The sequence below is a fragment of the Macrotis lagotis genome, chromosome 2 (assembly GCF_037893015.1).
Source record: "Macrotis lagotis isolate mMagLag1 chromosome 2, bilby.v1.9.chrom.fasta, whole genome shotgun sequence".
Lineage (NCBI taxonomy): Eukaryota > Metazoa > Chordata > Mammalia > Peramelemorphia > Peramelidae > Macrotis > Macrotis lagotis.
Genome location: NC_133659.1, coordinates 258728582 through 258754968, shown reverse-complemented (window position 1 = coordinate 258754968; position 26387 = coordinate 258728582). Strand labels below are relative to the sequence as shown.

Sequence of the window (26387 nt, the reverse complement as noted above, 5' to 3'; positions counted from 1 at the left end):
CGGGTGCCGAGGACAGAGCTCTGCAGTCTCTCTTCACTCCTCTCCCTCAGCTCAATGGGCTCATGCCCTGGGGGCTCCTGCTTACCCTTACCGGCTCTGCCTGCTTCTGTTTCCGGATCTGGGCGGCTTGCTGTGTGCCCTGAGGGCTGGGTTCCACATGCTCGCTCTGGCAGAGGTCCCCTGCTGTTTCCCCCCTTTGTGCCCGGTGCTCCCTGGGGTGCAGCTCAGGAGACTCTTGCTGGGAGCCGTGGCTCCCAGCTCCCTGGGGCTGCCTCCGGGAGGCTGAAGTTCTTTCTCTCTGGTGGGCCACCCCTCTGGCGGGTTGCCCCTCCAACCCTGGGGAGCAGAGCCTTTCTGCTCTTTTCCAGGTTACTTTGAGTAGGAGAACTGCCTCACTGGGTCCCTTTATGGGTTCTGTCTCTCAAAAGTTTAGAGTCCTTAGTTTCAAGTTTTATCAGAGAGCACCTAAGACTCGATCCCTTCTTCCCCTTTCTCTTCTCTGTAACTTTGGCACTAACACAAGAACTTGTATTATTAGCTCTTAATTGGTCCTTAATAAGTTTTCTTTGAATTGAAAGACTTGGATGCCTACAGAAGGTTATATTTGAGACATGTCTTTAAGGAATCCAAGAATACCAAGAGCCAGAGGTGATGGGGCAGAGCATTGCAATTATTCAGGACAACCATCATAAAGGTGACTGTGGTTCTAGAGGGTGCAACATGTACTATTAGGAAAATCACTTGGCATCTGAACAGGGGATGATGGAATCTGGAGAGAATTGAAGTAAGGAAGGCCAATTAGAATATGATTTATTGCAATAACTTAGGTGAAAAGTGAAAGAGAGGGTTTATACTGGAATGATAGTTGTGTGAAGGGAAAGGGGGAAATATGCGAAGGAAGTGAAGGTGGAAATGATGATTGCACGAAAGACTACGTACATCAAGAATGATGTCAAGGCCAGAAGCGCAGGGAGGGGAGTCGCTGCGGTTTCCTGCTTCAACAGTGCTTGAAGGAACCCGCCGCTTGATTCCCGGCCGGAGCCGCCCTTAGCCACCTGTCCACCTTCACCTCCACTCCCCGACACTCCCGGGCGAGCAGCCGCCGCCGCCGCAGCCATGACCGCCGCGCCTCCCTCTCAGGGGCGCCAGAACTACCACCAGGACTCCAGGCGGCCATCAACCACCAGGTCCTGGAGCTCTCCGCTTCCTACGTCCTCCTGTCCATGTTGCACTGCTCTGACCGCGACAACGTGGCCCTGAAGAACTTGGCCAAGGACTTCCTGCACTGGTCCCGCGAGGAGCTGATGAAGCTGCAGCACCAGCACGGCGGCCGCATCTCCCTGAGGACATCAAGAAAGCAGACTGCGAGGCCTGGGAGAGCCGGCCCAACGCCATGCAGTGTGCGCTGCACTTGGAAAAACTGTCAGTCAGTCTTTACTGGAACTGCACAGGCTGCCAGCTGACAAGAACGACCCACCTATGTGATTTCATCGAGACCCACTAGTCCATCCAGCAACTGGGTGATCACATAACCAACCTGTGCAAGATGGGGGCCCCATTCTGGCATGGTGGAATAGCTTTTTGACAAGCACACCCTTGGAGACAAAGACCATGAGAGTTAAGCCACCCATGGCTTCCCCAACACCTGGTAACTGTGGGCGAGACTCCTACTGTCTTTCAGTGCATGCATATTTTGGTTATCTGACCTTTTCCTAATCTGTACGGGGGGGGGGGGGGCCGACCACCATTTACATCCTCATAAAGTGACTTGGTACTGATAAAAAAAAAAGAACGATGTCAAAGTTTTGAGTCTAGTGACTGGGAGAATGACAACGGCTATAGGAAAGTTGAGAAGAGAGGAAAGATAGTAAGTTCTTTTTTTTGGCCATGTTAAATTTGAGATGCCTATGAAATGTCTAGTTTGAGATGCTCCAGAGGCAGTGGTTGATATAGGGAGACTACATATGAAAGTCAATGAAGAGAGATAAGAATGGAATACAGAGGAGCTGATGGATAGGAAGTTTAGGGGATTTAAATAGAGAATGCAGAAAGCTTAAAAAAGAAAAGGAAGGACAGTTAGGTTGCACAATGGTTAGCATATCAGCCCTTGGAGGGCTTGAGTTCCATTCCAGTCTCAGGAATTTAATCCTTACTTAGCTCCGTGATCTTGGGCAAGTCTCTTAACCCCATTGCCTTGCAATAACCAAAAAGAAAGAAAAGAAAGAAAGAAAGAAAGAAAGAAAGAAAGAAAGAAAGAAAGAAAGAAAGAAAGAAAGAAAAAGAAGAAAAGAAGAAGATTGAAAAAAGTCATTAGATCTTCGCAGGGTGACCCCCACCATCTTTAAATTATATTCATCTTTCTAGCGATCTCAGCTTTTAAGATACAAATAAAATTAGTTCATTTTGTTTCATGTGACACTTAAACAAGCACTTTGCTGCCCCTATGTGGTTGTTTGTGGAAAAGAAAGGCTTTTTCTGTTTTAGAATGGTTGTATTCTGTGGGTTCTATTAACTGTCAAGATCTTGGGAATATGGCCAGCAATCAATCAACAGAGTCACTATGCTATTTTATCACCATGGATCCTTATATAGGAATAGTGCATGTCAATTCATCTCCGACTCAGTCACCCCCATTAGAAACCATCCCCCTTCCTTGTTCTTCATGTTGCTTCATTCACTTACCTTCACTAAAGTTCTTGAAGGCAGTTTATTAGCAAATGTATAATAAAAACAAAAGCATAGAGAATAAACTACATATTCCACTGGACCCTTGGATCTAGTCCCTCCTGAAGCAGAAACCCCTTTTAAACTGAAATCCTTTTAGCCTCCCAGCCAAAGCATGGAAGCAGGTGAGAGAAGAATCTAAAATTTCAATGTCTTAGGATAAATTTCTTGGAACTATGCCCAGTTTGTGACTGATTTAGAACACATTGGAAACTTTGACAATTCTTGTGGTCACAACTGCATGGGCCAGTAGAACAGAGGATCAGTCTTTCATGATCCTGGGAACTCTGAAATGCCCCTCATAGGGCTGCCTATCACAAAATAAATACCAACCCAGGCAGAGGAACAGCCTCTAAGTAAGTCTTGGTTGCCATTCTCCCTCTTAACACTTGTGTACATATGTCTTTCTATTCATATAACATCTACACAAGCTGTCCATTCAATCCAAGTCCATGCTGAGGCTCTACCTGAGACTCTCTCTAGCTAGGAATTATATCCAGATCTCTTCCATATTTATGTAGTGTTCAGAGTCACTTTCTTTATAATAACCCACTTGAACAAATTTTATCACTGTATTGCCAATTAAGAAATTGAGGTAATGAGAGATTAAATTTGTAAGGATATTCGGTGACACCCTGTTTTCCAGAGTAAGGCCTGGCAAGCAGGCTGTGCTCAGAGCTTAGCAAAACAACAATCCTTTGCATTCACCCTCTGGCAAAAATCACATAATTATTGTACTGCTTTAACAATCCCCAGGTATTCTCTATGTTCTGAGCAGCTCAGTCAACTCAGCAGGTCATGAAGTCCTGCCATGAATCAAACTTGTCTTATTGATACTGCTACCTATCATTATCTGGGCTATGGTGTTGAGATTTCCCCACCCTGCCTCAGGGCCTCCCCACCTAGGGTCAGGGCCCGGTACAAGTATCTAATCTGTCTTCTTGCTTGAAAGCCATTTTCCTCACTTTGAAATTAAACCTCTTTCTGATTCCTGACTCTCCTGTCTCTTGCTTGCTCTGTTGGGCTCCAACCATCTACAGGTTAGAGGTCAGTTTGATACAGTTGACATTAATTGGTATCAGAAATGGAACTGGACATGGAACCAAGTCTCTGGACTCTCTGGCGCCACCAGAGAGTTATTTGATATATTTCTCTGGAGTCTAAGCCCCTCCTCACCTCCTCATCTGTTGGGCTTTCTGCCCTTCTCCCTACTCCAATCTCAAGCTCCTGCCTTGGTTGAACTTGCCTTTCTTGGGGAAAATAATCACAGGGCCTCTTTAGTGGCCACAATTCATGTCAGATCTCTCTGGTAAGGATATCCTTTCTTAAACTGCATAGCTCTGTCCATTGTTCCATCTATTCCTCTGCTGTGTTTTAAAGCGCTTGCCTTTGTAACTATGTGTCTAAAATTATAACTATAACTGTTTTGTTAAAAAAAAAAAAACATGTCTGTTTGTATCTGTTTTTTCAGTGTTTGTGTTTGTGTCTTTATAAAATACTGGGTCATGTTTATTTTATCTGTAGATTTTGTTACCTTGAAAGATTTAAAATTTCTGTGGGCTGTAGTCAGTCTAGAACACTGGGAAAGATTAATGAACTTGAATATTTGAAGCAATTGTTCCAGCAAGCTAGACTAAATCCCACTGTGGTCTTCCAAGGGAGGAAAAAAAATTGCAAGATACATTTTTTCCTGTCATTTCAGCTTTGACTATGTTAAAATGACAGAAATAAAGTTAGATGATCAAAGTTGTGAACTGCTAAAAACATCTCAGTAGATTAAGGCATTTGAAGAGTAATCATTTTAAAATTGCAGGGGAGAACTCCAGAGACTTTGGGGGTAATTCTAGGAACTCAATCCCTTCTGAAATATCTTAGTAAGTTTTAGGGTGCTACTCTTACAGCATTTATTTTAAAGAAAAATAAGGATTAAATTTTATAAAAATTAAAATGATATTTTCTGTTGAAGATTGATAGCTTCATTGTTCTAGGGCAGGAGCAAGGAGCAACTTCTAAGGTCCATGGTCTGGCAGGCAGGATTTGAAATTCAATAAATCTAGGAACTTTAGGGGCTAATTGTTTGACCCAATATATTGCGAGAATAATGTTATAAATATCCAAATGGTCCTTGGCAGGAAAAAAGGCTCCCCACCCCTGTTCTAGGGCAAAGAAGGAAGGCAGCTTGTTTGGAAGTAATCTCAGAGAGAAGAGGAAAAAAATAGGTAAAAGGTTTATTTATAACCCCCTCTTGTTAACACTTCTTTGATCATCTCAGATCAAGTTCCCAAATAAAGGTGTTGAAAAAAAATATATTGGAAAAATGTAGAAAAACTTGAATAATATTCCAATTGTAGAAATTGGCTTTGTAAAGTGTTTAACACAGCGTTGGGCACTATATTATTATTTCTCTAATTGACTGTAATTGTTCCATGATGATAACTCTAAAGTGGTGGGTTTTTTTGTTTTTTGAGTTTTTTTTTTTTTTTAGTTTTTGCAAGGCAGTGGGGTTAAGTGGCTAGCCCAAGGCCACACAGCTAGGTAATTATTAAGTGTCTGAGGCCAGATTTGAACTCAAGTACTCCTGACTCCAGGGCCGGTGTTTTATCCACTGCACCACCTAGCTGCCCACTAAAGTGGTTTTAAAATGCCAAAGGTAATAAGATTAATGATTTTCATATGGAATAATTTGAAAATGCATCTGAAGTTTATTGTTTGGGTTTTGTGTGTTTCTAAATTCTCTTATATTATGAAATTTGAGAGATCATTGTAACAAATACTGTTAGACAAAACCACTTTCTAATCTGGATGCTATTACACATGATTTGGGCTTTTAAAAGGAAGTAATAATAGACATTTGAGAACTGTTAAAATATTTATTGAGATCTATTTTGTTAAAAAAGGAGATAGTAAATAATAGCAATTTTTCATCTGGAAATCTTGGCTATTATGAAAGTATAGAGCATGATTTAAAGATGTAGCTTCAAAATATCAATGAGGGATCAACTATGAGATGTTTGTTTGAAACTCCAGAATATGGGGAGTTTTAATTTATAAGTAAGTAATAGATGAAATGCCAACTGTTAGGGAAACATCCAGAAAGATATTCAAGCCCTAAATTGTGGTTAGTGAAATTTTGCTATTTAAGGTAAAAATCCTGGGACTATAATTTACTATTGTTCTGTGTTTTGATTACAGGGATAGTTGTCTGAACTGTCATGAAGCCAATAGTAGAAAATAGCATGGGTTGCAGTGTGGAAATTGCTAAAGGCATTCAAATATCTGTGCCTGGGAAATGGTTGAGGGACAACTTTGACCTGGCCCAAGGTAGGATTTTCATGACTTTATTTCCCCATTGTGCTGTTTCCTTTCTGAAAAAAAATTTCACTACCTGAATAAACATGAGCCTTGCTTTTAACACTACAACTACATTGTTGACATTCAGATATGAATCTTGCCTGGAATCAAACAGCTAAGGGAGTTTTTCCCTTCTATATCCCTCTCTTTTCTTTTCTAAAATTAATCATTTCTATAATAATCAAGAAACTTTATAAATATAATACTAAATCTATTACATAATAGGTTTATAGTAGAACATCTCTGAGTTACTATTAATAGGATGCAGGTGTGAGCATCTTATAATTCTAATCTCTATTGTGATCAAATTGTAATATAGAGATGATATCCCCCTAAGGGAGAAATGATTAGACAAAGTAATAAGACAAAGATGTAACGTAAAAGTTTTCTAAGTAAATTAAATTGTAAAATTTGAGAAAGCAACAGAATTATATGATTGGCTTCCAAATTTATCTATCATGGAAATTCAGGCTTTGAGTATGTTTTAGTAATAAGTTCTCAAAAAAGGATTTATTAATTAAAGGTTAATTGGATTTTAAATATAAATTGTATTTGATAATGGTAAAGAAAGTAAAATTTTTCCATTTTTAAGATCTCTGATAATATGGAAAGGCAGAGGAATTCATTTTACAGTTGAACACTTGTGAATTTTTAAGTATATTTATATCGGGTACAGGATTTAGTTTAGGAAAGAAACAGCAAATGGTATATCATCTGAAATTCTCTGGAGTTTTGAGATTGGATATCAAATTTACTAAATTGTATTAGGTCTTGTTGCTACTAGAATTATCTAGGAACCCGTAGATTTGGATCTTTAGAGCTATCTTGAGAATAAAACCTTTTGTCCAAGAACCTAGGGACTACAAGAGACATCTGGGACTCAAAAAATAGGTTACTAAGATAGAGATTTGATGTTAGTTAATATTGGTGATTATTGTTATATTCCTTTACATGTTTAAGCTTTCTTGGTTACCTCAGTGACATGTAAATATCTCCCTTCTCAAAACTTGTGAGCCCTCTTCTGTAACATGACTTTAATGTGACCCAACTTAGTGTAATTATATGAAAAAGCTTATTGCATTGTTTGAACCTAGCCCAATTTGGCTAGGAAACTGGGCCTACTTCATGTACTAATAAAAAACCTTTAACCAAGGATGCTGAGCAGAAATGCAGATCCAAAGATTGATGCAAGTTTTTTTTTTCACCCTTGTACATCTCAAGCAGCCCATATGTCTTATCTGAAAACAAGCTACATGATCAATCAATCATTGTTTCTAATGACCCCTGCCATGTCCTGCTGACTACTCCTATAGCTGCCATACTTATGGATAACCTCAAAGGGACCTCAAAGTTCATCTAATATAGACCCAGAGGCAGAATTTTTCTTCCTCTTCCCTTCTATGCCCAACCACTCAAGCCCTGATTCAAGTATGTGCTGGCATTTTCTTCCTCTATATTCTTGCCCCCCCTTTTCTGCCTGCAAGCAAGCAATGGTTAGCTGTATTACTTGAGACATACTTCCCCAATGGGTCACCTTAAGGAACTAACTCCCTGGGCAGCCCAACTGGCTTCTCATGACATCTTGGTTTATACTTGCCTCTTCTTTATTGTTTCTTTCAGGACCCCCCCCCCCTTTGGCCAAAAGGGGGGAATGTCAAGATATTAGGAGAAACCCTGTTTTTCAGTGTTAAGACCCAGCAAGCAAACCCTCATGTGGCAAAACAATCATTTGTGCTCACCCTCTGGATGATCTCATCCTCTGTATAATCACATAATTATTGTACTGTTATGACCAGCACCATGTGTTCTCTGAGCTTGGACAAGAATAGACAAGTTTTGGTGATGAAGTTTGTCACATTTTTGCTCTTACCTTCATCATTGTACAACAACTCACAACCATTGGTATAAGTATTGAGATCTACCCACACTGCCTTGGGTCCCTCCATTAGGAGTGGGCCCCAGAACATGTATCTAATCTGCCTCTTTGCTTACAAGTCATTGCCCTCACTTTGAAATTAAACTTTTTGAATCCCGACTCTCCCATCTCTAACTATTCTGCTTGGCTCCTCCCATCTACAGGTTAGAGGCCAGTTTGGTCCAATTGACACATATCTAGTAAGGAGAAAAACCAGGATTGGACCACCAACCAAATTTAGAGATCTTTCCATCCTTGCTTCTCTTGTAACTAAATAAGATATCGGGACAATTGCACTCAACTGATCCCAAGCATTGGCAATGCCATGGTAGGTTATTTAGTTACACTAGAAACATTGGAGTCTAAATTGCAAATGGGTTTGTAAGGACTATGACAAGCAAGGTGATATTGAATGACAGATTCCTTGAGATAAATCTAGAAAGGTAAGTGTGAATGGATGTCTGATAAGGGTGGGAAAGGCAAGAAGAGTAGAAGAAGGGACCTTCTTAGATAAAATACTAAGGTGGAAATAGAGGGGGAGAAAAAGGTAGTTATGGAATGAAAAAGGGAAGGAAAAGGATGATGGTGTCAACCAGTAAACAGGTATTTGATTTGTATTTAATTCGATTCACTAAGTACTTAAAAATACAATCAGTTTTGTTGGTGTCTTTTGTTTTAATAACACAATCATTTCTGGAAATATTTCTCCCCTTTATCCCCTCTAGCTTGAGCCCTTCCTTGTAACAAAGAAAACTTTGAAAACACACCATTCTAGTTGTCAAACAACACATACAAAACAATTTATAATTCCCTCCAGCACCCCCCCCACCTTGCCTCTTGGAAACATTCCTGAAGTGATCAGATGATTGGTCCCTGAGAGATAGATACCCTCTCCTGACCCAACATCATTTGGAGCTGGAAGTTCCACAACTATACCCCTTTGTATCTCTATCCTATAATGATGGATTACCCTCCACCTCCTTATGTCATCTGACATGGATTTGTTATTAATATTTCATTATCTGTTTATATACTGGTGAGTCATTCATCCATTTTAAAAATAAGTATCAAAGCACTTTAGGCAGAGAAACCCCCAAAAAGTACAATGCTTATTTCTTCTCCTTATATAATTGCCCATACCTTAAATTATATCAGTGCTAATAATGTGAATTCTCAAAATATGGAAACATCACTTGGTTATTTCTCCTTAGATAATTCCTAGCCCAGTACCATTTATAGACATTTCCTTAGTGCCAAATTTATTGGTCATAAGGTAGTCTTGATACCCACAATCTTTGTATCAATGAATAGATGAAGAAAATAATAGAAGGACATTTTATTCATAAGTGTGGACAAGATGAGAGTTGAGGAGGCTAGTGAATCAGAATAGATGGGGTAGAAGTTGGAGAAGGAAGATGCACCTCTCAGACATTGTCCAAGATTTCTATCCATATTCCTTTCTTAGTTCAGATTTCATCCATTGATTCAGCTGACTTCTCATGAAGGAGTTCATTATCTCTGTCACTGGTGGATTTTCTTTTGAAAATGTTGGTGATCTGAAAGAGAAAAACAGCTTCTAAAAGTCTTTGGAGAGGTCTGCTCAGGAAGACTACTGAGTGGTTTTAAAAAAAAATACAAAAATTCTCTGTTATCCACATGAAGCCTTCTGAACAGCCTCCCTGATAGTCAAGTTCACAGCTGCATTCCCATTTGGTCTGGACATGAAACCTAACTTTCATTCTTGCCAGGCATCAAGAATTCATCTTCTCCATCTTATTGACACTAGTCTCTTGCAATTACTCTGCTGATGAGTGATTTCCCAAGACTCAGAAGTAGGTGAGAAATCTGAAGAGTGTGGAAAAGAGGTCCTGTAAATGAGTGAGGAAGAAAGTTGAAATAGAATGGGAGATAGAGAGCACATGGCTAGAGATACTTGGTTTTACCTTCTTCCTCTTGCTTATTCATTTACTCCATCCTTTTCCCCACTCAATTCATCCAGTTTCCTACCTACTAGAATGTTTTAATCTCTAAATTTGTATGTTGGTGACTGCTTGTGCATGTGTAAACTCTTGACTCACTTGTTTGTCAATCTTCAGATGTGGTACACTTGCCATAAGGGACAGTATGGTAGCAGAGCAAGTAAGAAAGCATAACCTGCTGTGTGTTGAGAACCACCAAAAGCACCCTGCCCTAAAAGATCTCCATGGCTTACTATCTCATTATTAAGTATTTCATTCCTGTGACCTCCAGGTTAAATTATAACTCCTACATGGAAGCAACATTTAACTCAGTAGAAACCATTGACTTGGATGTGAAAACCCAGTACAAGGTTAGTAGAGAGGGCTGGTTTTGATGGGGAAGTTGAGATAACTTATCACTCCCTCCAAGGGTTGACCCAGATGGAATATAAACCAAATTTTTTAGTGTGGGTAAGGAGGGTGTGGGAAAAGGTTGTTGAGCAGATAGGGATGTACCTCTGGGAGAGTAGGGAAGCATCATCCATTGCACAATTTCTTTTGGAATGTCCTAATGGAGATTATATATGTATATCTGCAATCACAGACTTGAGATACATGATTGGGGTGTGTGATGCCTGACTGGAACTCAATCAAATGCAGCTGTGATGGTTTAATTTTAAATGGCTTGGAGTTCTCAAAAAAAGTGACATCAACAGTTAGGGTTGAAAGAAGACCAAATTTTCCATTGGGAACACCAAATGACCTCCCAGAACTCAGACTAGGAAGGGATAAGCCATTGACCAACCTAAACTGTATTCTCTCCCTGGTATTTCTCTGTGGTACCTTCTTGAAGCAGCAAGCAAACAGAAGCACTAGAGACAACAACAGCCTATATCTCAGATGTCCTGGATGATTTATAATTTCTCTTTCTGTCCAGAACAGCAGTCTGACAGAGTGATAGAGGATTATTCTGGGAGTCAGATATACCTGGGCTCATGTTCTATCTCTGACACTTTTAGCTTTGTGATCCTGATCAAATTCCTTAATCTCTCACGCCCCCCCAAAACTCTCTTAAGATAAAAAGTAACAGCTAAATTGCCATTGTACTCTGGTGGAGCCAGTTTCCTTAGCATGAAGAAATCACAGGTCCAGACTACATCTAGATATATATCATTCTCCTTTGCCCAACACACCCTTCCCTCCACTCAAGCTCTATCAGGTATGATTAAGTAACTATGAAGGGTAAAAAAATTATATTCTTAATTGTATAAATGCTTAAGTCAAAAGTTATAGCCATAAAATATGTGCAGAGAAAACCTATTTCACATTCAAATGAATAAATGGTTGACAAATAACTCATCCAATTATACTGAATAGAATTGACAGTGGTTTTTGAGTTATGAAAGATTTAAAGAAAAAAAAATTTTGGCTTTTTTTTTTTAAATGAGAAACTAGTGGATTCTGGCTCTTGCCCTTGGACAAGATGACCACTCAGCCCTCAAAACCCATAAGTCTCACCTTGTTCTTAGGGTGTTCAGGTAGGAAGGACTGTTGTAGGAGTGATGAAAATCGAATTCCACCATCCGAGGAAAATCTGGGTACCCATCAATCTGCGACCAGGTGACACCTGCAGGAGTCTTCTCTTTTATTGGATAACTGGACACAGACACATCAGTCTTCCAGATAGCTTCGATCTCCTGACCTCTTTGGCTAAGTGAATAAGAATAATTAAGCAGCAATACTCTTCTATTCTGGGTCTACCCTCCCAACCAAGGAGAGTCAGCTCCACTTACCCTTCTCCACACCTATCCTTCCCCAGCTCTACATCTATGATTGGAGAGGAAGAGATGCACTCAATTTTCCCCAAGGTAGGTCTTGCTTACTTCTTTGGGAAAGTTCAAGATACAGGGCCTGAAAAGGAGGTGGGATGTGAACCCAGATACTATGTTTCTGACCACATGAAAACTGAGGGACCATGAGATGGTCACACAATGACCCAACATTGTATGGGGTCATTTTTCTATACCTAAGGACTTACTTATAAAAGCCTCTTTTGGCATATTTGCTTCCTAAGGTAGGAAGAATCGGATCATTTACATGAATGAATGAATGGTGGGTACTAGGTGTTTGAACAGAAATGTTTGCAAATATGTCAACTGGAGAGCAAAGGTGGTGGAGTAAAGGCAAGGATTGCCATGAGCTCTTCCTCAAACCACTCAAAATACCTTTAAATAATGACTCTTAACCAAATTCTAGAGTGGCAGCACCCACAAAAAAAGATTGATGTAAACAATTTTTCAGCCTGAGACAACTTGGAAGATCTGCAGGAAGGGTCTGTTATACTGGGATTAGAAAGGGTCTTCAGTGCAGCCCAGGACACACTGGAGGAAACCAGCTCCAGCCATCCAGGAACAGACCATGAGGTGTCTGGACCCATGGCAGTAGTTGCAGTTTCTAGATCTCTCAGTCCAGAGAATGCCAAGGACAACTTGGAAGGTCAGCAGGAACACTCTGCCTCACCAGAGTGAAAGTGGAGCCCAGTCCAGCACAGGCCTCAGTGCAGAACTGGCCCCAGGAAACCAGGAACAGGCCTGGGGAGCACCTAGCAGATAGTCACTCAGCAGCTGCTTCCAGAGTGCTCAGCCCATGATAAGGTAGTTGGGGAAGATTGCAAAGGTCTCGGTACTATTCCCTGTAGCAGGACTCTGTGACTTTGCCCATACTCAAATACAGGGTGTCCTCTACCCTGGAAGCAGAGGCCCAACCCCCCTTAAAAAAGAGTTAAAATCAAGTTATAGACTAGGGAAATGAGCAAACCTCAGAAGAAAAAAAATCTGACTATAGACAATTACTTTGGTCCAATGGAGGATCAAAATACTCAGAAGATAACAAAGTCAAAGCTCCTGCATCCAAAGCCTCCAGGAAAAATATGAATTGGTCTCAGGCTATGGAAGAAATCAAAAAAGATTTTGAAAAGGGAGGTAGAGGAAAAATTGGCAAGGGAAATGAGAGTGATACAGAAAAATCATAAAAACAGTCAGTAGCTTGTGAAGGAGATACAAAAAATACTAAAACAATAACATCTTAAAAACAATTTTGGATCAGATGGCAACTATGTCAACTGTTGATTCTAAATTGGAGTGGAATGCAATTTCTTTTACTCTGATAGCCTGAAATGTACTCAAGTTTATTGTTGACCATACTTAGATCAGACATACCCATAGATACTGCCTTCTCAGCTCTGGTAGTTGGCAACTTGGAACTATTTTCAGCGGTGCAGATAAGGATAAATCACTCACACTTCAGTGAGGGTTAACTTTTAGCCTCTGATTCCTTCTACATGGATACTTTTTGGACCAGGAAAAACCTTTGTTGGTCTTTAAGGCTTATTCCATCCCAGGTTCTCCATCCTTAAGCGATATAACATACCGAGTAATCTTTAGAAATTCAGGATACCGTCGATAGTTCGCCACTGGGGACTGCCTGAGTTGTGTTTCATCAGCCCTGATGAAATAGTCATATTTCTTTGATACTGCTCCTGTGTCTGCTTTTTTCTGCTTCTCTGGGCTGATTATGAGAAATGGAGTGTTCAGATTCAGGTCCCATTCCCCTTGAAGCTGAAGAAACAAATCAGGCCTTCAAGAGAGGGGAGGGGCAGAAAGTGTAGCAGGTTTCTTGTCAAGGGCATTAACATTACTTGGGGGTCTAGACATAAAAAGAATGGATATTAGGGAAATAATATCTAAGTGCAGTTATGAGAAGCATAAGAATCAATAAATAACAAGTAGTATTGAGGGTCTACTATGCTCAGCTCTAGGTTAGGTTTGTGGATATGGGAGACCCTTAAAGAACCCTTCATGAGCCCCTCTCTTCTAAAATAAGCCTCTTTTTTAATAATGCAAGAATGAATTTCAGAGACTTAAGGCTTGTAGGTATGTTTCTATATCATAATGGAATCTTGGGGTGTCAACACTTCTAAGGCAGAAAATAAAGGACAATTCAAGTACCTTTTTGAGCGCTGATAATGAAGTACAATATCAATGTTTGTGAAATTCCTGTATAGAAAGGGGTCCCTGACATCCTTCTGGGCCCTGAGAAATTCCTTAGAAATATAACTTTGGCTGGGTGCCTTTGGGTCTGAAAATAGTCTGATAGGACCCAAGGGGTCATGGGTATACCAAAAAATTGTCTAAAGATTTACAAAGCACCCTTGTTAGCCTAATTATCTTGCTGTATCTGTTAAATTCCAGCACTGCCTCCCCCTTCCCCAGATACGGCTGGAACCATAAGATAGTAAATTCCTGACTCCTTCCATCTCAGAAAATATGTTCAAACATTACACAAAGACCCTGACCCCTTCTCACCCCTATCTATATGAAACCCTATGTTTACATATGTATATGTCAACATAATATATCTAACTGCTGTCTTTGCTTCTCTGTGTCCTGCCTGCTCTCAGTAACCCCCCCCCTCCTCAAAACACTATAAAAACCCTATTCCCTGAACACTCAGGTACTGTCTGATTTGGGAACTCAATCTCCAGACAGTCCCTGGGAATAAAGATCTCCAACCTTATCAAATTCTGGTCTCATCATCACTCTTTAGGTACAACATTTGGAGGCCCCAGAAAGATCTTGGTGTTTTGTGTCACCAAAGGAGACCATGGGAGCCTTGAGTTTAGGTTCAAACAGACTGTCTCTCCTTTTCCTAGGGGAGTCAGCCCCTGATGATGTTCCAGGGCCCCAGGACTAGGTAGACATAGTCTTAGTATGGACCTCTCAACTGCCATCCCCCATTTGGACTAAGTGGAGATCCTGTTACACCTCCAAAGGTAAGCATGTTCTGGTTCTGGGTCTAGACATTTGGTTGCAGGGTAATTCCATATCAGACATGATGTCTGGGTCCCCTCTTTTGGGTGCTCCTTGCGATAGCAGGTAGACCTTTGGGAGGGAGAGAGGGTTGGACGCAACACTGAAATCTCCCCTCACGGCATTTCTGAGATGTCAGGAATTTGCCATTGGCCTGTGTTTGTGGATATGTTGAGATGGTCAGTCTGGAAAATTCTGTTGCATTTGTGTGATCTGTGCTTGTGCCTCATCTGTCTTTATGTCTTTAGAGTGTCTATTTACGTGTGTGTTCAGGTTCTTCTATTGACTTGTTAGATGGGGAGAAAAGTTCCCCTAAAATTGTCCGTGGGTTGCCTCATTTAAATTGCTGCTCTTTGTTATTTTGGGCACCTAGATTTTTAGGCAGCTAATGCCCTCACTGGCTCTCCCCTTGAGCCTGCTTTCTGCCTGTGCTACAGTGGGTAATATCCCTCTCTCCTCACCCCTGCTTTGTCTCTTGAGCACTTCCAAGAGGGACTTTTTAATTTTTTTTTTAAAGGAATGGATTTTGGTGTTAAATTGACTGAGGCCAAACTACTCACTCTATTATTTTAGTATTATGAGAAGGCCCCCCCCATTCCTTGTTTATGTTCCCTTATCTTTCCTGTTCTCCTTGGTTCTGTGCTGCCAGAGTGTTTCCCCTCCCTCCCCTTTTCAGGTGTGAGAGTTCCTTTAGGAAGAATTAGTAAAGTAAATGTTAAAAGGGACCTTATTTTGAAGTTAAAGAAACAGCAAATATTACCAAATATGTTAAAGAAATCATAGAAAGGAATGCTATTTTAATTTGAAAATAGGGAAAATAAATTTCAGAAAGACAAGAGTCAGGTTGATCCTAAAGTGTATAATGTGGTTACCAAGATATACCTGTATAGGGGAAACTAAATAATTAATCTTTTTCCAGAATGATATGGCATCATTAGAGCTTCAGGAGTTTATCAATATAGATTCAGATATTGTTAGTTATTACAGAAAATTATGGGACATGTAAGGGTTGAAGAATAGAAGACCAGCCTCCCAGAAAGAATCTAGGATGGTCTGTCTATAAAAGTTATTCAGTTTACTCTATTTGAAAAAGGGGGCCAGGGAATATTCTAATTAGGTAAGGGATTTTTGAATGGCTGTTGGCCTTCTCCAGGATTTTATCAGCTATAAGAAGGAAATGTTAAATATTAAAACCTTGGAATGGAAAATGTATTGTGAAAAGAGGAATCATATCTGTGGTTTATATAGCTGTATAAGCTATATGATTCTAGTTACGAATAATATGAATTAAGGTCAAGAAGAGCTAATGAAAAGGAATGGTGGAAAATGTGAATTGTATAGTTTGAGTAAGAGATTCTGAAAGTACTGGAAAGAAAATCCAGACATAGAGACAATTGGAGTTTCTTTTGAACCATTTGTTAAGTGTGGAAAGTGGTAAAAGTATGTAGACAGAAGGTTTCAGTAGGGTTGACTTTGTATACCAAAGATGGATTTTGGGAACTTTGGAAAATGGTTTACAAATCATTGTAAGAAAAGAAGAAAATATAGAACTATAAGTCTATAGGGAGATACGTGTTTATATGAGGTTGGGATGATTTAACATTGCATTAAATTGGTACTTTTTGCAATGTTTGGCAATGAATTGATTAGAAAAATAATAAACCCCATAAAGTGAAAAGTTTGATATGAAAGCAACTGCTTGGTAAATGTTGATTTTATTATGTTATTATTGATCCTATAATGTACTAATCTAAAAATACATGTAAATTGAATTAAGAGGTTTGTAAAGAATATGTTTGTGTACAATTTTCTCCCCAATCTTACTTATAAAAAAAAAGAATGTTTGAGTTTGTATTCTGATGTTTGGTATTGGCTAAGAAATAGAGTGGTGGACCAGTGGAATAGACTAGGTGTAAAAGCGGGAGATAAGAGTCCAGCCATTGGGATAAAAACTCCCTCTTTGATAAAAACTGCTGGGATAATTGGAAGCTAGTATGGAAGAAACTTAGATTAGACCAACACCTAACACCCTTTACCAAGATAAGATCCAAATGGTTACAGGACTTAGACATAAAAAAACAATACTATAAGCAAATTAGAAGATCAAGGACCAGTTTACCTGTCAGATCTATGGAAAGGGGAGCAGTTTATGTCTAAGGAAGAGTTGGAGAACATCACCAAAAACCAATTAGATGATTTCGATTACATTAAATTAAAAAGCTTTTGCACAGATAAAACCACTGTAACCAAGATCAAAAGAAATGTAGTAAATTGGGAAACAATCTTTACAACTAATGATTCTGACAAAGGACTCATTTCTAAAATATACAGAGAACTGAGTCTTATTTTTAAAACAAAAAGCCATTCCCCAATTGACAAATGGTCAAAGGATATGCAAAGGCAATTTACAGATGAGGAGATCAAAGCAATCCATAGCTGCATTTTTTCATATGGCTATGGATTAATCATTAATCATTAATTATTATTAATTATTAATTAATATTTATTTTATTTGTTTTTTATTTAATTTGTTAAATTATTATTAATTTAATTAATCATTATTAGAGAAATGCAAATTAAAGCTTCTCTGAGATACTACCTCACACCTCTCAGATTGGCCAATATGACCAGAAAGGATAATGATCATTGTTGGAAGGGTTGTGGGAAATCTAGAACACTATTACACTGTTGGTGGAGCTGTGAACTCATCCAACCTTTCTGGAGAGCTATTTGGAACTATGCCCAAAGGGCAACAAAAATGTGCATACCCTTTGACCCAGCAATACCACTACTGGGTCTATATCCTGAAGAGATGATGAAAAAGGGTAAAAACATCACTTGTACAAAAATATTTATAGCAGCCCTGTTTGTGGTGGCAAAGTATTGGAAATCAAGTAAATGTCCTTCATTTGGGGAATGGCTTAGCAAACTGTGGTATATGTATGTCATGGAACACTATTGTTCTATTAGAAACCAGGAGGGACGGGATTTCAAGGAAGCCTGGAGGGATTTGCATGAACTGATGCTGAGTGAGATGAGCAGAACCAGAAAAACACTGTATACCCTAACAGCAACATGGGGGTGATGTTCAACCTTGAAGGACTCACTCATTTCATCAGTGTAACAACTGGGAACAATTTTGGGCTGTCTGCAAAGGAGAGTGCCATCTGTATCCAGATAAGGAGCTGTGGAGTTTGAACAAAGTTCAAGGACTATTCCCTTTAATTTAGAAAAAAAAACAGATATCATTGTCTGAGAGAGACTAGGGCTGGAAATAGAGATGAGAATCATCTATATATTTAATCTAGGAGTCATTTGCATTAATTTAACCCTTAGGAGATGATGAAGTTACCATGTGAGAGAATATAAAGAAAGAAGAATGTCAAGAACCTGGCTGTACAATTTCATTTATTGGGCATGACATGATTGATGAATCAGTAATGGAGGCTGAGATAGAGTGATCAGACAGGTGAGAGGAGAGCCAAGAGAGAACAGAATCTTGAAAACATTCATGAAGGAGGAAAGCTAGGTGGCTATTCACTGTGATAGAACACTGGTCCCTGTGTCAGGAGCAGCCAAGTTCAAATCTTGACCCTTACTAACTGTATGACCCTTAACTCCAATTACCTTGCCCCTCCAAATGGCAACATTCATAAAGAGAAGGTGTTCAAAATTGTTAAAGCCTTGAGAGAATTCAAGGATAAACATCAAGAAAAGACTGGTTAGGTTTGACAATTTGGAGAGACAATTTCTGTTTAATAATGAGATCAGAAGTCGAATTGCAAAGGGCTAAAAGTGAGCGCATGAGAGAGTTATTCAAATGCCCTTCTGAAGTCTAGTTAAGATATTTCCACAGCATTTTCCTTAACTTTTATTTTAATAATCCTCTCAAAAAAAGAAATGGAGCTAGTCTGGTATGATCAGTTATTAATGAAACTCTTCCAGCTTCTAAAGTCATTCTTTTCTTTCCTAAATGTTTTCTTATGTCCTTGGTGAGACATTTGTAGACATTTTTTTAGACTTGTTAAAACTCACTAGTCTAAAATTTGTGACCTCCATTTCCTTCTCTTTTTGCAAGGCAATGGGGTTAGGTGGCTTGCCCAAGGCCACACAGCTAGGTAATTATTATGTGTCTGAGGCCGAATTTGAACTGAGGTACTCCTGACTCCAGGGCTATTTCCTTCTCTTTTTTTGAAAATTCAGATGATGGCATTTGCTCTTCAAATTTACTTCTCTCCTCTCATTCTCCATAATCTTTCAAAGAACACTGTGGCTCAGCACTAAAATCTTCTAGTTCTTTATGGAATGTAATTTGCATGGGTCTGATGACTTGAACTCAGTGACAGTGAAATGTTATCTTTTTTCTTAGCTTGGATTTCAACTTTCTATTAGCCATTTTTTGGTTTTGTTATTTCCATCTGAACTAGTTTTAAATAGGCAAGGTCTTTAGACCTCTCAACACCTGTTCACTCTCTTCTGGATATGATCCAATTTGTCAGAATCCTTCTTCAACTGTACCGCCTCCCTTCAAGATCAGGTGGCTCCTGATCCATCAGATCTAGTTGCAATTCATTTTCCCAGCTGAATGTTTTCTTGGCCTTAGCATTATTTGATATTTCTTGCTCCTGAAGCTCAGGGGAAGTAACAGAAAATCAGAACCCACCTGGGAGAATAAGGACATCATTTGCTGCAAATAGTCTCCTCGGTTCTGGTCCAAAACTTTCTGCTTTTCTGTCCAGATCTGCAGTCTGCAGTTCTGATACTTGTCTATTTTTTCTAGGAGGTTGTAAAATTTGGGGCCATCATCAATATTCCCAGTTTTTAGGCTAGTTTTTATATGGCTGATTATATCCTGCCTGGGAAGAGAAAACAGCAAGTTGTTCAGTGGATAGAGGGCTTTCTCTAGGTTTCTTTCAGAGCCAGCTTGGGGGTAACAAGTAGTTACAGCCCTGGAGTTAGGAGACCTCAGTTCAAATCTAGCCATAGACACTTGATATTTTGTGGGGTGAAGAGGGGAAAAATATAATAATAAAAAGTGACAGAGTAGGAAAGGTAGGGGTTTGGATTTCTTGGGATTCCCTTGCAATTATTTTTAAAGTGATGTTTGTTTGTTTTTTTTAAAAAAAAGATTTACAGAAAAAAAGACATTCCTGAAAGAGAAGTTTCATTCCCACTCTAGCCCAGTCCAAATGCAAAATTTCTCTAGCGAGTTCTAAGGAGAATCTGATAATCCCCCTAGGAAATTAACTTGGTTGCCCAGAGTAGGAACTATAGTAAAAGGTGCCTCCTCTAAAGTCTCAGATGTTTTGCATAATCTCACATGTACAGCTGATAGTTTATGAATGGGGTGGGGTTGGAGGAAAGGAGAGAATTTGAAATTCAGAATTTCAAAAGAATGAATACAAATGAATGAATGAATGACATCTACTCCGGAGACTCCAGAGCTTTTCCCCAGGTCTCTCAAAGCTAGATTCCTCTCAAAGCTTCTTTTTCTCAAGGCCACTGGGTTATCTAACTGACTCCTTTCTCCAACTTCTCTTTTCCTCTGAAGAATCCTCTCCCCAGCTCAGCTCATGGAACTGAATGACCACACTTACCTTATGTCCTGGAACATCTTGTAAGTATTATATTTCTGGATTAGGTACTGAAACCTGGTGATGTTTGTGTAGAGCATTTCCATGATCAGCTTTGTGGCTTGGCTGTGCAGGTGAATAGGAAGCCCCAAGGACTCAGTAGCATTATTCAATAGCAACACGTTCTTTCTCTGGCCCTGCACATCCACACTGTACCTTTTCTTCTGTAGAATGCTAGAAATACTGGGGAAGGATTTGACTGGCATTTCATTGTAGGAAAAGACCCCCAATTTCATGGATCCTTGATGGGACTCCTGGGATCCAAAGGAGGACAGTTGGGATTCATAAATCCAAGGTGTTTGGAACTTGCTCTGTGATGACTGGCTATGGTAGGCCCTGCTCATGAGGTTTGCTCCTTTCTCTTTCCTCTTACATGCATATGGTGACAAGGACATATAAGTCTCTCTGTTCTGCTCCAACTTCTGCTCCTCAAGCTTCATTAGCAACTTGAAGTTAATATACTCTTGCCTCTTCTTTTTTAGCTCCTCCTCCTCCTGCTTCCACTGTTGTTGTTTCTCCTTGTGTTCCCTTTCCAGGTGTTGCCATTTTTTCTGCTGTTCTTGCCACTGCTTCTCTTCTGCCTGCCACTGCTTCCTTCTCTCCTGCCAATGCCTCTCTTCCTCTACTTGTTGTTCTTGTGAAAGGCCTGTCTTCTCTTTAGGGGGCTTCTCAGCTAGCAAGTCTCCCCATGTTTCTCTGGGGAAGTCTTCATCAAGCCAGATTGCACTTGGAGCTACCACTTCTTCAGAAGCTATGTAATCTATGCATTGGTAGCCTGTGGGTTTCGAGGCAGTGACCTTGTACTTGGAGTCAATGGTATTTTCAGCATGGATGCCCATGTCCTCAGAGTCTTCAGAGGAAAAGATTCTTGGAGGCAACTGTTTCAAGAGGGCTGTATCATTGTCCCTCATATCGACATTTAGATCTTTTGTCTTGGTGTTTGGAAAGAACTGAGTTGCTTCCAGAAATGATTGTTCCTTCTTTTTTTCAGGTTTTTGCTCCATTTCTGTGTCTAATGCTTCTTCAATTGGGGGGAGGCTCATCTTTTTAGAGGCCTGAGATTTTAGGGGTCTAGAAATATGCTTGGTCAAATCCCTTCTATCTCCGTCACCTCCACCCATCTGCAACTGGTCCTTCTCAGTTGGTGCTTCCTTGAGAAGTTGTTGATATTTCTGCTCTGATTCTTGGACTCGAATCTCTAAAGCATGCTGCATGACCTCAAGGGCATGGAACTCCTTCTGGAAGAGGAGTTTTTGATTCTTTATCTCTTTTAATATCTCTACTTCTAGGACTTTATATTGGGTTTCTAGCTTGTGGTTTTCTTGAAACTGAAGGATCAAGGCATGATTAAGGTTTTCTACCATAGTAGATATGTACTTGATGGCTTTGATCTCTCCCTTGTTGAATATGACAGAGTCTAAGAATTCCTGAAGCATGGCCTGGATCTCACCTACCTTTACCTTTGTGGTATTTTTATCTTTAAGTATTTGCTCTGGGCTCAGAGGCTGAAGTGAGGAGGAAGATTTATATAGAATCTTCTCTCTCCAGGCTTTCCAAAAACTACCCTTGGGCCCTAAAGATAACAGAAAAATAAAAGAAATTAGTTCTTGTTGTGACCTAGAATTGACATAATTCCCTAATATTTCTATGGGCCCAATTACTATCTAACTCTGTTGGGATTTTATTCCAAAAGAGAGTTGGGGTAAGGTGGGTACTATGTTCAGGAAGAAAACTTTGTTATGCTTAATTACAACTCAGGGAGAGCCCTTCAAATTCCATAAACACTTGCATGTATCATAATAATAAATATTTATCCCTTCCTACCTTCCTCTCCCCTAGATAGCAAGGGAAAAAATTATCAGCCCATTTTCTCTTTCCCTTGTTTTTCTTCTCCCTGCTCCCTTGTTTCCAGGGATAATGAGAGCATCTTCCTGGAGTACCCCACCCTAAAAACATCTCAGCCTTCTATACATCAGAAAGAACCCCAGATGGGCATCCATAGTCTTTCTGGCTGGTCATCCCTACCAACTCAATCCAAACAAGGAAATCTTTAGTCTCCGTCAGGATCCCCTAAGTATCCCAAACCATCCATTCCCAGTGTGTGTGTGTGTGTGTGTGTGTGTGTGTGTGTGTGTGTGTGTGTGACTCACTTAGGGTTCTTTTCTTTTGTTCTTCAATCAGATTGTAACAAAGAGAAATCAAAGACTCAATGCCACCCTCTGTGGCAATGAGAGAAAGTGGCAGCACCCTCTCCATGACTTCCATCCATTCATCTTGCTTTTCACATTCCTTTTCACTTTCCTTAGGTTTGATCTCATGGGACAAACTGTCACCTGAAGAAGAGGTAAAGAGTTAGGGATTTCCAGGCTTAGTCTTCTGTTTTGTCCACTGTTGGAGATGAGGCTGCAGGATCTAGGGGGTACAGAGTTCCACAGGATTTTAGTCCATGGAGAAGGAAGTGAAGGGGAATAATTGGCATCAATAAAAACTGGATGAGAGCTCTCTTGGGACACTAGCCTCATTTGATTGCAAGGATTATTCCAAGGATAATGGGGATGCTATCCTTAAGACCCTAAACCCAGTAAAACCAGAACCTTACCCCAATCACTCATCCAGTTGAGGATTTCAAAGAGGTTCCTTTCCTTTGTCTCAGCAGCCTTTGAGAAGGAGGCTATTTTCTCCAGTAAGACAAACCTCTTCTTGCCCTTCTCTTGTTCCTTTCGACTAATTTTCTTTTTTTTCATATTTGATCCTAAATCTTCTTGGAAGCGTCTGAGGACACCATTGACATTGACCAAGATGTCAGAGAGCTGGATAGAAATGTCCTATAGGCCAGGGCAGGAAGGGAGAGGATTCACACTGGGACTCACAACAACCAATTCTTCACATTTGGGGTTGGTGTGGGGCTCTGGATGTCACTCCTCCCAAGATCTCTGAGAGAATGAATAATTAGAAATTCATTTCCCTTTGGAGGAAATGAGATCCTATGAGCACCAACACAACACCCAGACACAAACATATACATACATCCTGGGCAACCCTATCAGGGAAGGTCCCAGAGGTTCTGTCTATAGGTTTATGTTTTACTCTGATCTGAATCAGCTTAGGGAATCCTGAACACAAAACTGAAATAGATGTAACACTTCACCAGGATTCTGTGCCCCTCCTTTCTTCCATGAAAATTCTTCATTAAAATCATTTTGTAGTCCTTTCCTCAGAAGCTCAGCATTTTCTTCAGTTTTTATACCCCCTTCGTAGTCCTCTTCCCAAGAATTTGTCAGACCTCTTGTTCCACTCTTGCTCCTCCTCTCTCAGGAGGCCAAGTTAGTTCCATCTTATCCACTGTGAAATAAATCTGGGAAAGGTATCTACTCTGACTAAACCTTCCAATGTCCTATCTAGGTTTTGAGTGTTTAGGTCATGCCAAGACTAACCTGAGAGTTCAGATCTAAGATCTCTGGATCTACCCTAACCAGTGCTTTCAGCCCACCTGTCAGACTCTGGGGTCACCCCCAACCTCTGTCATGTGAGGGAATCTGTAGCTTCTTTCATCTTCCTATTTCATGCCACTCACCTCTTGGGCTCGCTTCAGCTGGGCTGCTTCAATCTTTGAGAGGATTGCCTTCACAGCTGAAGGGGTCACCAGATGGTGAAGTCTACGAGGGTCTCTGATGGACCAACCTTCTGTCATGGTAAAGACTTAGATCTCAGGGAGGAAGAACTGGGAAGCTTTGCTTATGTAAATGAATACACAAACAAACCAAAAGAGAAAAAACAATATGACCAGTGACTGATTCTGTAGGGTCACTCATAAAAATGCTCCCTGTTCTACCACAGTTTCTGCTGTAACTGCCAGATCACAGGGTTCTGAGAACTGACCCTCAAACCCAGGGTGACATCATCAGTTTTGTAGGATGTTGACTCTAGCTAGCTATCTCTCTAACATGCATGTGCTTCATTTTGAGAAACACAGATTAAGTGCTTTACTTATTAATTAATCTAAAGAAGGGGCTAGAATTTCCCAAACTTTAGAAGTTTAAAGTCACAACCTAACCTGCTTTGACTTCAATATTTCTTCACCTATTTATTTATTAAGTGCTTAATATGTCTTTAATGCTGGGGAGTCAAACATGAAAAAGGATAGTCCATATCTTTAGATAGCTTACAATTTAATAGGGGAAGACAAAATACAAAAGAGAGATGAAAAGAGGGATGGCTAGAAAAGCACCCTCAAAGGGGCATGATGGAGTCTCAAGAGTACAGTCAGGTAGGATAGGAAGAGATAGCTAGTCTGGGAGCACTCTTTAAATGAAAGCTTTGGAAAGGATTTCTGTAAAATGGTGCAGGGGGTGAAGCTAGGGATGAGGTCAATGAGACTAAGCCTTGCCTTCTACCCACCTTACTTTATTTATCTTTCATTTTATTTTGCACTTCTATGAAGTAATATTTTTATTTTATATTCATTGTATTTTATTTTATAATTATTTGTTTATATATCAAAACCCCTTCTGCACTATCATCTCCATGAAAGTAGGGACCATATATGATATAAACTTTATATCTCTCACAGATATTATTACAGGTGCTGTTCTAGTAATAACTTACTAGTAAAAGCTTGTTGAATTGCATTTAAGATTTTCCTAAAGCAACAGCTACCTTGGGCTCCTTGGAAGAGTTACTTTTAGCCTCTCAAATGTTCTTGTTTCTGGGGGCTAATTTGCCCAGGTATTACAAGTTTGTTTTCTCCTTCTACTATGGAGAAAAGCTTCTTTTTCTCTTCACCACACTACTCCTTGACCTCCATAAACCAAAGATTAAGTTTGTGAGCATTTTATCTAACACTTTCTAAGGGAAGAGAGCAACATGGACAACTTTAGTCAAAATTATTTCTGAAGTGGTGAAGTTTTGCCAAGTTTTGTAAATTGATGGAAAAATTCCTTAAAAGACATGTGATTCCTTTTGCTCAGACCCTTGCTCACCAAGGAACATTTGATTTAATAGGTTTTGAGTAGGTAGCTACGAAGAGTGGGGATCCTAGCCATATGACAGGTTTTTAACCTCTGTAACAGTTTTTGCCTTGCATTTCTTCTCTGTGGCAACGTGAAGCACCTTTTCAGCAGGCTATGGAAAGCAGCAATTGTCTAAAGGAAGCTCAAGATAGGAATAAAACATCAAGAGAACTTGAGAAACAATAAGATTTTGCTGGTGCCAATGTGTATGACCAAGTCAGTTTCTTTCTCATTTAGCTGTTTATTGGCTTTCCCTTGGGAACATTTACCAGGCTGAAGTTCTTCCTATTTGAACTGCCAGTCTACCATTCTTAACCTGTTCCTTGTAGAGAAGCAGATGCTGAGAACATTTGGTAGACATATTTATGGTGTTGAGGTACTGCCCAATGAGGTTGGAGCTGAGGCAGATGCCAGAGAACTGAGGTGGTTGGGAGTGGAAATATGACCAGCACATTAAGGTGACAAGAGAGATCTGTCACCAAAGACAGAAGTGGTGCAGGGCTGGGCTGGCAGCTGCTGGGAAACCCTAGCTGCTGGTGAACTTGGACTAGGAAACTGATAACTTCCCTTCCATTCTATAACCACCCCCCCCCAACTTTTCTGTTTGTTGAGCTGTTCCTAGCAGATTCCAAACAATTTCTCCTCCAGTTCTTTTCCCTTTGTCTCCAGTAGGGGAGGAAGTCATCAGGAGGATTTGGGATGGGGGTGGGAGGAAGCAATGAGACTGAGTATTAAACAGACTATTCATAGGCAGGATGAAAGACTGGATCTGTGTTCAAGTCTTCCCTCTGACATCCAAGTCATTTAACCTCTCTGTACTACCCCTCACCTCTCCCCCACAATCCCACAACCAGGAACCTTCCTATACTACAAATTAATTTTTTCACCAGAAGTTACTTATACCAACATAGATCCAGTTAAAAAAAAAG

At 40.0% G+C, this 26387-nt stretch overlaps 1 protein-coding gene and 1 pseudogene across 5 annotated transcripts; one reads left to right on the top strand and one right to left on the bottom strand.

The window, feature by feature from the left end:
• Window positions 1-1116: 1116 nt before the first annotated feature.
• Window positions 1117-1622, top strand: LOC141511640 (ferritin heavy chain pseudogene; annotated as a pseudogene).
• Window positions 1623-9311: 7689 nt separating this feature from the next.
• On the bottom strand, window positions 9312-24313 carry FAM186B (family with sequence similarity 186 member B). 5 transcript variants are annotated; one of them, XM_074225984.1, is made up of 8 exons: window positions 24024-24313; window positions 23049-23274; window positions 22600-22782; window positions 20414-22022; window positions 19480-19672; window positions 13378-13565; window positions 11467-11658; window positions 9312-9566 (listed from the first exon to the last, which is right to left on the bottom strand). In XM_074225984.1, the coding sequence occupies exons 1-8, from the start codon at window positions 24138-24140 to the stop codon at window positions 9512-9514; spliced, it is 2763 nt and encodes a 920-aa protein (XP_074082085.1). In that variant the 5' UTR covers window positions 24141-24313; the 3' UTR covers window positions 9312-9511. The 5 variants fall into 5 exon arrangements, 4 of the variants coding, with proteins under 4 accessions (XP_074082085.1, XP_074082083.1, XP_074082084.1 ...); XM_074225982.1 differs by having other exon boundaries at window positions 9312-9546; XM_074225983.1 differs by lacking the exon at window positions 9312-9566 and adding an exon at window positions 9587-9858.
• Window positions 24314-26387: the final 2074 nt, after the last annotated feature.

Bases quoted from the DNA above. Each gene is read 5' to 3' on its own strand.
- FAM186B (XM_074225982.1), bottom strand. From the start codon at position 24,140: ATGACAGAAGGTTGGTCCATCAGAGACCCTCGTAGACTTCACCATCTG. The intron at 22,783-23,048 runs GTAAGGTTCTGG...CCTCTTCTTCAG, and splicing joins CAACTGGATGAGTGATTGGG to GTGACAGTTTGTCCCATGAG. The intron at 13,566-19,479 runs GTGGGTTCTGAT...TTGTTTCTTCAG, and splicing joins TGATGTCCTTATTCTCCCAG to CTTCAAGGGGAATGGGACCT.